At 39.9% G+C, this 13091-nt stretch overlaps 1 protein-coding gene across 1 annotated transcript in view; it reads right to left on the bottom strand.

Annotated features, from left to right (window-relative positions):
• Positions 1 to 787: 787 nt before the first annotated feature.
• Positions 788 to 13091, bottom strand: part of kirrel3b (kirre like nephrin family adhesion molecule 3b) — a 58471-nt gene continuing 46167 nt past the window's right edge. Inside the window, exons 9-15 of the mRNA XM_054601633.1 lie at positions 10006 to 10106; positions 7504 to 7714; positions 5962 to 6057; positions 5417 to 5500; positions 4998 to 5107; positions 4173 to 4259; positions 788 to 1249 (exon numbers count right to left, since the gene is read on the bottom strand). Of these exons, the coding sequence (XP_054457608.1) occupies positions 788 to 1249; positions 4173 to 4259; positions 4998 to 5107; positions 5417 to 5500; positions 5962 to 6057; positions 7504 to 7714; positions 10006 to 10106 (1151 nt within the window). The remainder of the gene's footprint in view (positions 1250 to 4172; positions 4260 to 4997; positions 5108 to 5416; positions 5501 to 5961; positions 6058 to 7503; positions 7715 to 10005; positions 10107 to 13091) is intronic.

Genomic DNA, 13091 nt, shown 5'->3' with positions numbered 1-13091 from the left:
ATTTAAAATGAGATCTCAGCCCCTCTTTATCTGTCCAGCTCTGTGGCCCAGATATTTCTGCAGAGAGGGGGAAAAAACAAAACAGTTGTTCTTTTAAACCGTTCAAGACGTCTGTGGGCACATGGAGAAAGTTTTCTACCACCCACAGGAGATGAGTTTCAACAGGCCAATCCTGACATACTGTGTTTGAACGGAAGGTGGGGAGAGGGAAAGAGTTATTGCTTTAACAGCTAAAAACCACATGCACATTCATTGTTGTGCTTCAATCTACAAGAGAGCAGCAGGACATTGGCTCGCACTCATTATCGTGACGTTCGTGCTGCGTGCCTCAACACTAGCAACGTCAATCTCAGTTTTACTGGATGACAATCTTCAAAAGGCAAAAGAATTGTCTCTTTGCCATGGGAGCTGATTGTCACACAAGGCTTTTGTAGTATTCCTGCCCTCTGCTTGCAATTTCACTGCAGAAACCAAGTATTGAATGTTCAAATTCCAAACTCATGTTGTCTCTGTGTTGGCAAGTAACCCTTTCTGTGGCACAATTCTGATTATGAGCTTAAAAAGGAGGTGGTTGATGAGTTATGCATGAGGGGAATATAAGGCTTCTTGATCCTCTTTTTGGGACACTGAGAAGTCTGAACAAGTCACATGGTGTATTTAAGCCAACCAGCCACTGCATCTCCAGGAGTTATTACTTTAGTGGCCCGTGGGAGCTGATTTCTGTCACAGTTTTACAATCCCGGCTGCTTGTCACACCCCGTTCAAACGCTCTCCCCCCCGCTGGTGGTCAGACGTGGGTCTGCATGCGCTTCTGGAGCGGCCGGGTGAGGTCTGAGTTCTGCGAGGAGGACTGGGAATAGTGGGAGGAGGAGGAGGCTGACGCCTTGCTGTCTTTGTCGAACTGCACGTAGCCGTCCGGCTTACTGTAGCTGCTGACGCTGCTGTCACACTGCGTGTCGATAAAAGAGCTGGAGTCGCTGAGCGAGCCGCGCTGGAACTCCCGCTCGCACAGCTCGATAGAGCTGCTGCCCATGCCCAGCACGAAGCGTTGGCTGTAGTCATAGAGACGGTTGGGACCTGCTCCCAGGGTGGAGTAGATGTTGGTGAAGGACATGCCCGTTGGAACCCGCTGCTTGCCCAGGGTGCCTGTGTTGGTGGGGTTCCTAGCCTCAGTGGACTGAGTCCCAGCCATGGTAGGCGTGTGGTGCTCCTTAAAGGTATTGACGCTGTAGTAGCCATTTGTAGGGTCCTACAGAAAACCAAGGAAAGACAGATTTTTATTATCATTATAATTGTTATTTTTCCTTATTTTTTTTCTGGGCAGTACCTAATATCAAATTAAAAAAGGACAAAGAGGGGGAAAGGAAAACCATCACCTTGTTTATAGGCATTAACTTGTTATTTTTCTCAAAGCGCAACAGGAGTCAAGGTCAAACTGGCAGTAATTACCTTTCCAATTCCTGAATAAGAAAACAGGCTGAGCAAAAAAAAAACAGTGGCGAAGCTTAGTGATAGGATTTCAGCCCCCTCGCTAACCTTAAAATCATGTTTCTCGTTAATTAAGCAGGCCTTGATGATTCATAGTTTGGCATCCAACGTGCCACTGCAAAGTTCACGCACATACCAGCTTTAATTGGACCTTAACGAATTGTAGTGTCTGTGATTTCATGTTTGCTCTGAAATGGCTTCTGAGGCTACAGCTGTGCTGTTTGTCTGCTAAGCTGCAGGCACCGTGCTGTTGCTAAGGGTCCATTTAGGGCACGAGTGTGTGTGTGTGTGTGTGTTGTCATGTTCTCTTGTGTATGTATGTGAATGTCAAGCATAGAGAGCATGGTGGCAAATCCCAAAGGAAGAATGCTCATAATGGGGAAATGAGAGATAGAACCTGAGAGGATTCTCGTTATGCTCGTCATTATCAGACAGCAGACAGGGAGATTGTTCGTGTCTGGCCTTCATCTTTTGTTCAGTCCCCCCTCTGCTCTCGCCTTTCGCGGGCTGTCATTAACTAGGATCAAAAAATCCAGCCCCAGGGGGAGCAGGTAAGCATGCAAACAGAAGCACACACTCCAGGGAGCCAACGGACAAAAGGACTAATGAACAGGTCAGAATTTGTTTCCATGGCACTGATGAGCTCCGGTATGTTATCACCTAGGTCACCTCATAGAGGGTCAGAATGGGGATATCATCTTTGTCAAATATAAACTGCAGTGTGAGGATTAATCGACAGTCCTGCAGGCAACAATGCGGGTCATAGGTGGAATAAACACCCACTGAGAAAATCCGCTGTGCTTGATTTACAAATGCATTTACATGAAAAGCACCAAGGGTCTTCTTAAGGGATAGTAAACACTTTAACCACATATTGGAATAACTTTAGCAGCAACTTCTACATTATTATTGAGTATTTATCTTGCAACAGAACAGGATGTGGAAACAAATAGCAGGGAGGCTATTTCAATGTATAGAAGATATAAGGACAGACCACAAGGTATTTCTGGTTAAATTGAATCTAACTTTTGGTAAATGCACAAAGTAAAATGCCATTGTGACTATTCATTAATAGAATACAAATTTCTAATATGTTCATCCTTGAGTCCAAGTGGACGTTTGTGCCAAATTTTGACAAAATTCCCTCCAAATATTCCTTAGATATTGTGTTAAAAAGAATAAACCGGACAGTCCAACCCCAAAACATAATGCCTCCGATACAACAAAATACTGCTGTGAAAAAAATGATAATGATAATTTTCTCGTTTGAATAGAACCTTTAGAAAAGCTGATTGAGGCACACATAGAAGAGAAAGTGTCCTACACATGCGTTAAAAGGGGCTTTAAACACAAATCTAACCAATCTGCCAAATCGCATGCAGATCATTTATTGGTACAAGTGGCAAAGTGCTTTCATGTGCAATGGGAGAACTGAATGCAAAGCGCCTCATCTGTACAGACTGATCCATTCATTGCCATGTAAATGGGTGGGCGGCTATAAATAGCGCTAGAGTCAGTTTTATTATAGCCTATTCATTGAATCCTGGCGTCACTAAACAAGACCCCCTTGGTTGGATCTGACCACTGTGGCATTTTAGTCTTTTTTTCAGTATGTAAAGAAGCAGTCAGCATATGTGTTCAGAAAGTTTTATGGAGCAGGACTATTGATATCAAAGGATGTTAACACAGAGCGGATGTCACTGATCTAACAGGAGATGGACTGCCTGGGGTCAGACTCATATATCAAGTTTCTGGCAGTGTTGTCTTTTGTTACTTTCCACCAGACGGGTCCAAACTGGACTCTGACTCACTTTTTTTCTCACATGTTGATTGCCTATTTGGTGCTGCCAGCTGTATACTGTAGCTGGTTGTTAAGACTACATCATTGAGACTAACACAGTGACCCAAAGGGTTAATATAGACACAGTGTGATTTAGATAGCATGATGAGCTTCTTATTGAATTTCTTTAGGTTAGTAATTAATACGTTGCCAGGTAGAGAGTTTACCCTCAATGGTTTGTTTTTGATTTTTTTATCCTGAGACTCAACTTTCCTCCTGGTAAAGGAGTATCTAACAGTAAAACTGTCAGGTATTCACAAACACACCTGTTATACCTACGATAATTCTGCACTGAAATTACAAACCAAAATAATTGTGTGAAGCATTGTTAAAGGTAAAACAAACTACATTTTCTTGGGCAAGATTTAGAGACTGTGCTTGATAGACTGGAGAAGTTCAGAAGTTTATCTGCTGGACCAAGTGTTTTGATTTGACAGATAGCACATAAATGGGAACACAATGTGTTGAAAGATTAAGTACATTCCAAATTGAGTATGTAATAAAAGTACATTATGAAAAAAGGGGTTAGAAATGATATCAAAATCTTTGAACCAAAGTCCTTTATGTCCTTTAAAGCATTCCAATTTCATCTATATGGTGAAAGTAACACTCTTAGGGCCAACCAGCCTCTGATTTCTTGAACCACCTTTGATGAGAGACAAATGAATACAAATCTCTCCAACAGGAGTTATTTTGCCTGTGGATCTATCTAACAAGAAAGGGATTAATGCTCTTCTTCTATTTTGGTCCCAGAGTTGATAAAGACCACACTCTACCCCAAAAGGCTGTCTCTCTCTCTCTCCACCTTTTACTCCCTCATGCTGTCGTTGTTCAGGAGTCCTACCTTAATGTGCTGATACTCCTTCTCTTCCTCTTGAAGTACCTCCAGCTGCTTAAGAACAGACTCCTGCTGGAATTCTCCTCGTTCAACCTGCAGAGAAATCAAGAAAAGTATATACAAAGAGTCTGTGTAGTTTCCCAATCTCTTTCTCTCACAGTAAAAAGGCATTTTGAGATGGAAAGATTTCGCTTTCATCACTAATTCGACGTCGACCTTCACTCAGGGCTGACAGGGAGCATTAATAATGTATATGTGAATATCTTTTATTTATCTTAGCAGAATGCAGATTTGTAAGGTAGCCAAGTTCATTTTGCCAGCACTAACATAAAGTACCGAGTGTATTAAGTATATTTGAAAGAAAAATGTAAAACCTTGCGCTGCAAATAGCCCAGCCCTGGAGCAAGCTTCATGATAACCAAAAACACTGGTACCGTTCCAAAGAGGAAACAGTTCTTTGTGTGTCTAGAAGGCATGTAGATACAGAAGTACACCCACTGTAGGATTACCCATAATGCATCAACATTTGCATGGTTACAATGTATTGGGGTCTGTTTTGCTCATAGCACATCTGGCATCACATTGATAAATATAGCCCCTTTGCCTTGACAACATCACATATACAATCTTAATGCATTTCTGTGCTTCCATTAGTCATATAAATGAACAAAATCTACATAATAATCTATTCCACAGGAAACAGCAATGACAATAGTAATGTGCATTCATTATGTTAATGTTAGCTTAAGAAGGACAAATATGTTTATCTATAAATATATATATAAAAGGAGCGAGAAGAGGAAAGTAGTATGTAGCGACACTCACACTCACCATCAGTTGTTTCATGGAGGTGTGTTCTTCGTTTTCCCGTGCTGCGTTGTGGTCTTTGTGCACAATCTCCACCCGGATGTCATTTTTCGCCGACACGACTCCTTTCAGATCTGGCAGAAAACAGATGACACGCATATCTCAAATTATCTGGACAAACACCAATCTGTATTTGTTGACATTATAATTTCCCCTCAGTGCAGTTTGCAGTATTGCAGAATTTAGCAAAGATCCCTGGGTTTAGTTTGTGAGAGCTCCCCAGTTTCCCCGAAAACGAAACACAAAGCATTATTAATCATTTGTTTCCTGCCAACACAAGATTATCTGTTTCTGCATACATATGCAATCTCACACAGCCTCTCACGGCGGCTCATTCTGTTTTGGGACAATGCTGATGATACTGTCATATAACAAGGTCTTACTTTCTGTCTTAATTTTGCTTGCAAGTTCTCTCTGGTGAGCACAGATGGAGACGGGCAGTGAGGGCATAACCAGGTGCGCTTCCTCTGTAGTATACAGACAATAGACATGCTGAAGGGACCAGTAGCACAAATTGGTTCTTGGATAGAGACAGTGGCTGACTGTCTCTAACCTGAGTCACTTGGTACATGGGTGGGTGGCGGTGAACATAGCGCAGGATGTAAATAGCCTCAAATGTGAATGCAGCCAGACTGAGATTGCATGAAATGAGCCCTTATAACAGTAATATTATCTCTGCACCACAAAAAGATGTCCATCTCAACAAGTGATTTAAACTTCTATTCCATCTTCACACTATGTTCCAGCCATATATCTTTTGTCAGACATTTCTTGAAGCAGCTGACAACCAAATTCTTGCATGCAAGATTAATGAAAACAATATCTCAATTTCAATAGATGGACATGTTTCTTTTAGTGTGCTTGCGAGGCGATCCAGTGCTTTGGCATGCATGCTTCGGTGGAGGTAACAGGGGAAGAGGATACGTACTTCTCTGGGAGCGGGTGCAACAGAATGCTCCAATGGTGCCCATGAGGACAATGAGGGCCACAAAAGCTCCCACAGCAATGCCAATGATCACCGCCACTGGGAGAGATTCTGCAGAGAGCAACAGAGAGAAACGTCCTTCTATGATAAGATACAACAAACATCTCAAAGGTACATTAAATTCAATGTAGGGTACTTGACAGAGAGTGCACAGTCATAATGTACGGCAGTGGCACAAACATGCACTAGTTCTGCTCATCTCTGCCTCTTTTCTGTTTCTGCAACAAACAGGAACTAAGAGAAGATATGCTATATTGCATCCCGCTAAGTGACTTTGACATTATCCCTGAGGCACAAGGCTATATGAAATAAGAATACACAGACACAGAGCAACACACGAAAAAAAGTTCAACATTTCAAATGAAAACGTATTACCAAACCTTCTGTTATCAGTGTGGGTAAACATTACCCTACTATTGTCTCATTATCCCACTGTCTAATAACTTTTAATTTACACTCTTTTAGGCTAATAGAAGTCTTTCACCAAGGGTTTTATTTTCATTGATTAGAGTACAATACTTTTTGCATTAGTTTAAGCATAATCATGTTTGTGTGTTTCTAGGAGGATGTTATAGTGCATTTGCGACTGTGAAGAGATTAAACCTGCATCTGTATGCTGCTCCAACATTAGAGGTTCTCATTAAAGCACACTTTAATGGCCTGAGTTTCCAGCCCACATTTATGACCTTCTAGCATTTTAAACAAATGCAAAACAACCAAGTGCTTCTCCTACACCATTAAAGCCTGTTTAATGTCTTCATTGATCAATGTCACTTTCACATAAGCAGTTTATAATTTATCATTTACGATAAGTGGATAGAAAACCGGACCTCCCCTACGGTAGAGGGGATAAGGTCAAAAGATAGAAAGTATTCATTTTTTAAGCAATAGAAAGAGTCTCTCTTTAACATAAAGAAAGCAGGAGGCAGGATATTTTAGATTCAGCGTGTATGCTTGGGGTCATCAGTTCAAATTACCAGGGAGCTGCACTTTATGTTAACCCAGAAAACTAATTTGTCGGGGCTTTATCTATGTCATCATCACATTTACTGTACATCAAACATTTCAGGGTTTTGTATTATCATATTGCAATTCCAAGTTGGAATGTTAATATCAAATAACTTTTATTTGGATGGAATTTAAAGTAAGAATTTAAGTAAGAAAAAAAATCTATAGATTATTCAAAACCAAAAAAATGGAAACATCTATTCAATATTTGTTGTTTTTATGTGTTATTGTGCATCAACAATATTCATAATTGTTCATTATGGAATCCTGCCTCATGCATACTTGAACACAAAAGCACATTCAAACAAAGGCTCCAACCTAATCACACGTGCTAGATGTACAGTCACAAGCTCGCAGACACAGGGCAGGTACAACAACGGGGATGCACACAGAACATTACAGCTTTTCACCATCTATCACTTTCTAGAAAACCACAGTCACGTGATTTGAAGAAGAGGAAGGTGAAACCTGTCGAACCTTGGCTCCCACCTTGTTCCTTAAGGCGTATGATCTCCGTGTCCGAGCCAAAGCTGTTCCACGCGGTGCAGTTGTAGATGGTCTGGAAGTCAGCCGGGACAATGTTACTCATGGTCAGTGTGGAGATAACTCCTTCCTCTGTGGTGACGGTCTCCACGGTGTAGCGGCCGGACGTTCCAGACTCCAACACGGTTTCCTTCCATGACCAAGCCTGAAGAAAAGTTGAGATTATAGAGGTGGTAAGTATTCTTGCAATATGTTCTTGGATGATTCCTGCACTATGTCAGGCAGCTTTATGTTGGTAACAGCACAGATCTCCATGGAAACACACAATGTGATGAACTTAGTGCTTTATAATAATAAAGGGATAATGATGTTCTACTTTGGTATAAGGTGATACCGGTGAATGCAAGGAATGCATTAGCTCATTTTGTCTGGTGAAGAGTTTAGTGATTCAGAGGGAGGTATCAGAGGGAAATGAATCAGTGAGAATACACTAAAGATATTATATTCTGTGTTGGTAACACTGTGTTATGGTTACAATGTTTTTGTTAACTGGCCACTTGCTGCTGTTCATTTGTGTTTGACAAGTTGCCAGCTCACTGAGATGTCTCTGGCATCTGTAGACTGAGCTAATAGATAATTGAAAATAGTTTGCAGTGTAGGCAGATCTCTTCTCAATGCAGTGTTCGAATTAAAGTACATTGCTTTTTGGATCTGGCTGTTGGAAGACTGCAAGCAATCATTTGTAGAGCAGTGCTTGCTGTGAAGGGGTATACAAATACGGGGTAATAGATACTGTGCATTATTTTGAATAGACTAAATGATCTTGATGGCAAAAAGGACAAGCTGAAAATGTTTTCTTAAATAAATGTAAAGATTACATATTAGGAATAACAAATTATTTAATTAATTTGAACATTTTCCGTAAGAAGCAGAATAACTTAAGGAAATTACTTTTACAAAATGTCTCTTATTGTAAACTGTGATGGCACATTGGCACATTGCATTACATTTTGTATGTGTAACAGAAGTATAAAAAATAAATTTGGTGATATTTGGGATTTGTCTGGTTTCTTTGGAAAGCACTGTGTTCTAACAAATAATATCTTATTTGTTAGAGTAAAACAACTTACTAAGACTAACTGTTGAACTTTTTTTTCAAACCACTCTGCTATGTTATTCATACATTCAAATTAATTTCAAACCAATTAATATTGGCATTTCTCTGATAAACAGCAACTCAATCAGAATATTTTAATGAAACATTGTTTGGAAAAAATAACAAAACAAAATGTCCAAAACTGAGGGGATTTTTGCAAGACATAACAGGTAAAAGGCAGTGATGAATCTGCAACGTGACGGACTAATGTGAAGTGGCGTTGACACTTGGAGTGATGTGGCGAGGAAAATGTTGTAAAAGGGTAGCAATTTGCATAAACCAGATTTATCTCTGCAGTGCTTTGATAATGCAACACATGCCTCTCCTTTTGTTCACACTGCATTTGTTTTGGGTGACTACGGTGAGAATAAGACCATTCCATTTTGCTGATTTTTATCTGGCAAATGAGGAAATTAATTTCACTGGATAAAAAGCGAAAGTAACGAATTGGTACTCAGAGGATAAACAACACATTCAACTTCAAGCTGGCGATAATGGACAAGTGGCTTAATATTGTTGTGAAATTCAGTGTTACGGTGTAAAAAATGTTGCCTCGGTTCAGGTGTTATAATGCTGTTATTTGACTTCGATGAGATGTAGTTAAGAAGACTGTAAAGGCTTCTGTGACAAATGTGTGATGTTTGGCCACATAAGTGAAATTGACTTGACTCTACATAAGTACATATAAGGTTTTCCATTTGTTATTACTGTAGACATATAGAAAAATAAATTTAATTTAAGACCCACCAACCGGCCTCTGCAGGCACCCTTCTCTAATAAACCTGATATTAATTATGTGGCTAATTAATGTTGTACATCAATATAGTAAAAGCACACATTGGATGACAAAGTATGGCAATTAACTACATTCATATGCAAACATGCCTGCACACACACACAAACACACAAGCAAATTAATAATAAGCACAGCGTGTGCTCAGAGAGTAGGCTGTTTATATAAGGTCCATAAATCTTAATGGGATCAGTGCTAACAGAGCATAAGTGTGCATCAAATGAGAAAATGGGGGTTCAAACTGTATTATCATGCCCACCTTTTCATATGAGCACAAATGATGGAGCTAATTCTGTAAAATGATTCTTCTCATGTGTGCTGCCCATGTGTAGTTAACAGATCAATAATGCAGTCAGGCATTATATCAATATCTCAGTCAGGTATTGGTCATAAGTGGTCATTATTCTCTAATCTAATTTGCATTGTTCATGTACCATGGATCCATAAAATATCATGACTATAGTTGCACAGATGTCCTTGCAATAAAGCCTTGCAAAGTTGAGTCAAGGATGAGATCAGAACAAAATAAATAGTCCAGTACACTTACAATGCGGTCTGGAGGAGGTGTACTTCGAATGAAACATTTGATTTGTCCTTTTTCTCCATGTAGAGCCTGCTGAGTCTGTGTACTGGAGATAGTAGGGGGGCCTGAAAAAAAGAACAATGATTAAAAAAGTTGAAAGATGAGTTACAACTCACAGAAATTGAAACATGAATAATTAAATTCATTTTTCAGTTTCAGGTCATATGACAATTCTGCTCAATCGGGTTTTTGTGGTACATTATATCCTAATTGCTCTCCTGTTCCAAACAGAAACACCTGTAGTGCTCAGTAATTTTGGGGGAAAATTGTATTGCAGTGCGATATAAACATGCCCCATCCCTCGGTACAATCTACCCAAGGACACACTGGGCCTGAATGAAGGGCATGAGTGGGGGCCCAGACCTCATTCTGGATCAAGAAATTGTTGATTTATGATTGGCTTGATTTCTCCCATGGAGATAAACGTCACTGGAGAGTGCTACAGCAGTTCTGTTGGAGCGTAATCAGCACTACACAGATGGAAAGAGAAAAATGCCATTGTGGGGAGATAACACACTTCGCTGTGTATCACCTGATACAATTTGCTTGCAGCAGATTTAACCCTTTAACCAATAGGTTGGCATGAAAAAAAACTAAAAATGAAGTTCTAGCTTTCTATATAGATGCAATCCAAAAAGGTAAAAGATAACATCCATCAAGACACTGTCTGAGAAAAAATACGGTATGTTTGATTTCATATTGTACTTTTACATAGGTAGTTCTTTCTTATTCTTTTTACATTGTAACTATAAATACAACTCTAACAACCTCTTAACAGTGTTAAGTAAAATTAAGGTCTCTCCCATAATAAGGTTGATTCAATGGAATCGCTTTATTGGAATTACAAATTATGTAAAGAGGGATAGTTTATTCAGCATGAGCTGCAGGAATGGACTTTGAGCCAGCATGTGTTAAACCTTGATCAGGCTACAAGATCTTGCCTGACAAGGGCAGCTCAGCTTAAACGACTGGTCAGTTTACCATCTGGTCTGGAGGCTGTTCACACCAGGTGACAGCACTAATATGAAGACAAGATGTCACACATGACCCAATTCTGTCTTTCAAGTGTATTTTGCCTTTGGTCCTGAGGAGCTCACTGGAAGTGAAATTCCAGAAACGCAGTGGACAGAGTCAATGGATTACATTAACATTAGATTTATATTAAATAGGATGCAATTACGGTTCAAGATAACTGTTAAGAAATTGTGTATTTAATCCAAGTATATTATACAGCAGTTTACCAAGAGTGGTAAAAGACAGCTGATTTAAACTACAAAAGAATGCACATTTTTGTTCAATGTATTTTTCTGATCTTGATATATGTACAATATTTTGTGTTTATTTGCTTCATGATATTTGTATGTAACTGTACATGTTATGATATTGCTGAACCACATGCTCAGCTGTCACTGTTGAGTGGCAAAAGAAATGCTCTCAAGTGAAAGTTATCTCTGCTGTTGAAATGGAGTCTAGTGGCTTTGAAGAGAGCATAAATAAGTTTCATTTTCAGTTCAGTTCCCCGTCAGAAAGGGCTGTCTAACAGTAAAAATATTCCTAATGTAGTGTACGCTTAAACCAATATTTACTTTTTAAAGTGAGCCTTTCTTTAAGGTGGCAAAAATATGTTTTGCTGCTGCCTGTGTCCGCAGCAATACATTGCTTAGCTCCCATCCCCAAACTCATATGTGTTTCTCCAAACTGTGGCCATGCTGGATGCCATCTACTGTAGGTAATACTTAGACTATGGATAAGTACTTCATACAGCCCCACTTTAAAACACCAAAACTATCCATATAGGCACATCTCTTGTGATGTTTAAGGTTAAAAAATGTGGTTTTGAGGCGGTGGTAAGTGGGGCAGCTTCTTGATAAATGAGCCAACTTCCCCCAAATTCCCACACTCTGCCATCTCTCCGACGATACATAATTGCAGTTTATTACCTGTCCCTTATTAAAATGAATTAGCATTTTAATGAGACTTTGCCAGATGGCGTCTTGGTATGCTACTGGAGGGTGCTGGAAGGCTGCTGCAGAATCAATGCTGTAGACAAATTTAGGAAACATGTACTAGAAGCTGTTCACCTTCTTTCACTGGTTTTGTCAACATGGAGTGACTGTATTTGTATACACGCATGTGCTTTAGTTCATGTAAGGTTTTTTTTTTGTGCATGTATTAAAGGGATCGTTCGGGTGTTTTGAAATAGGGTTGAATGAGGCACTATAGTTGATGGCGTTGATGATATCCGTTTAAATGCATCTATAATTTAGAATATTTTCACTGCTTTATATTGCTGTCAGCTCTTTCCGAGAGTGAACTGAACTGAAATTGAAAATTATCCATGCTCTTTCTAAAGCCACCCGTCTCCATTGACAAAACAGCATTGACAGGTTTCACTTACAGTTCAGTACGGAAAATATTCTAAATATAAACTAAACTTTTAGGCTGTCCACAGCAGTACATCACTTTGCTCCCATGCTGGTACTGCTTCTGAGAAAATAGCTGAGTGCGGACTACATATACACTGACTAATAAGATAAGTACATCATACAACCCCACTTGAAAACACCTGAACTATCCCTTTAACTTGTGAACAGGAGACGTGTGGTTTGTATGGGCTTCGGTTGTCAACACACGGCAAGATCAATTGCCTACAGGCTGCTAAAGGTCGGTGGTAGTAGCTGGGAAGGATCTATTCTATGGATCACAGCTGCAAATGAGGAATATAATTAGATAGCTTTATCTCACTGGCTCAGGCTGGGTTGTAAGTATGTGTGTGTGTGTGTGTGTGTGTGAGTACAAGGTTCGCTACTCACACTATGTGATCAGAGCACGAACACATTGGTAGCGGGGAGGTAGGTGGCACTACAACATCAATGTTAGCAGCAGGGGAGGTAATCAAATGTTGGGCACAATGTCTCACGCATTCATTTGAGGAGGTGTTAACTCTGGAGTGGACATTGCTATGTGATTACACAATAGCAGTGTGGGTGTCGAAAGGCCGGGGCTCACATTTACTCCCAAAACTGAGGCATCCGCTTTGAACAAAAGCT

Source organism: Anoplopoma fimbria, chromosome 1 (genome assembly GCF_027596085.1).
Source record: "Anoplopoma fimbria isolate UVic2021 breed Golden Eagle Sablefish chromosome 1, Afim_UVic_2022, whole genome shotgun sequence".
Classification (NCBI taxonomy): domain Eukaryota; kingdom Metazoa; phylum Chordata; class Actinopteri; order Perciformes; family Anoplopomatidae; genus Anoplopoma; species Anoplopoma fimbria.
The sequence above is the reverse complement of the archived record's forward strand: the minus strand, read 5'-3'. Positions and strand labels throughout refer to the sequence as shown.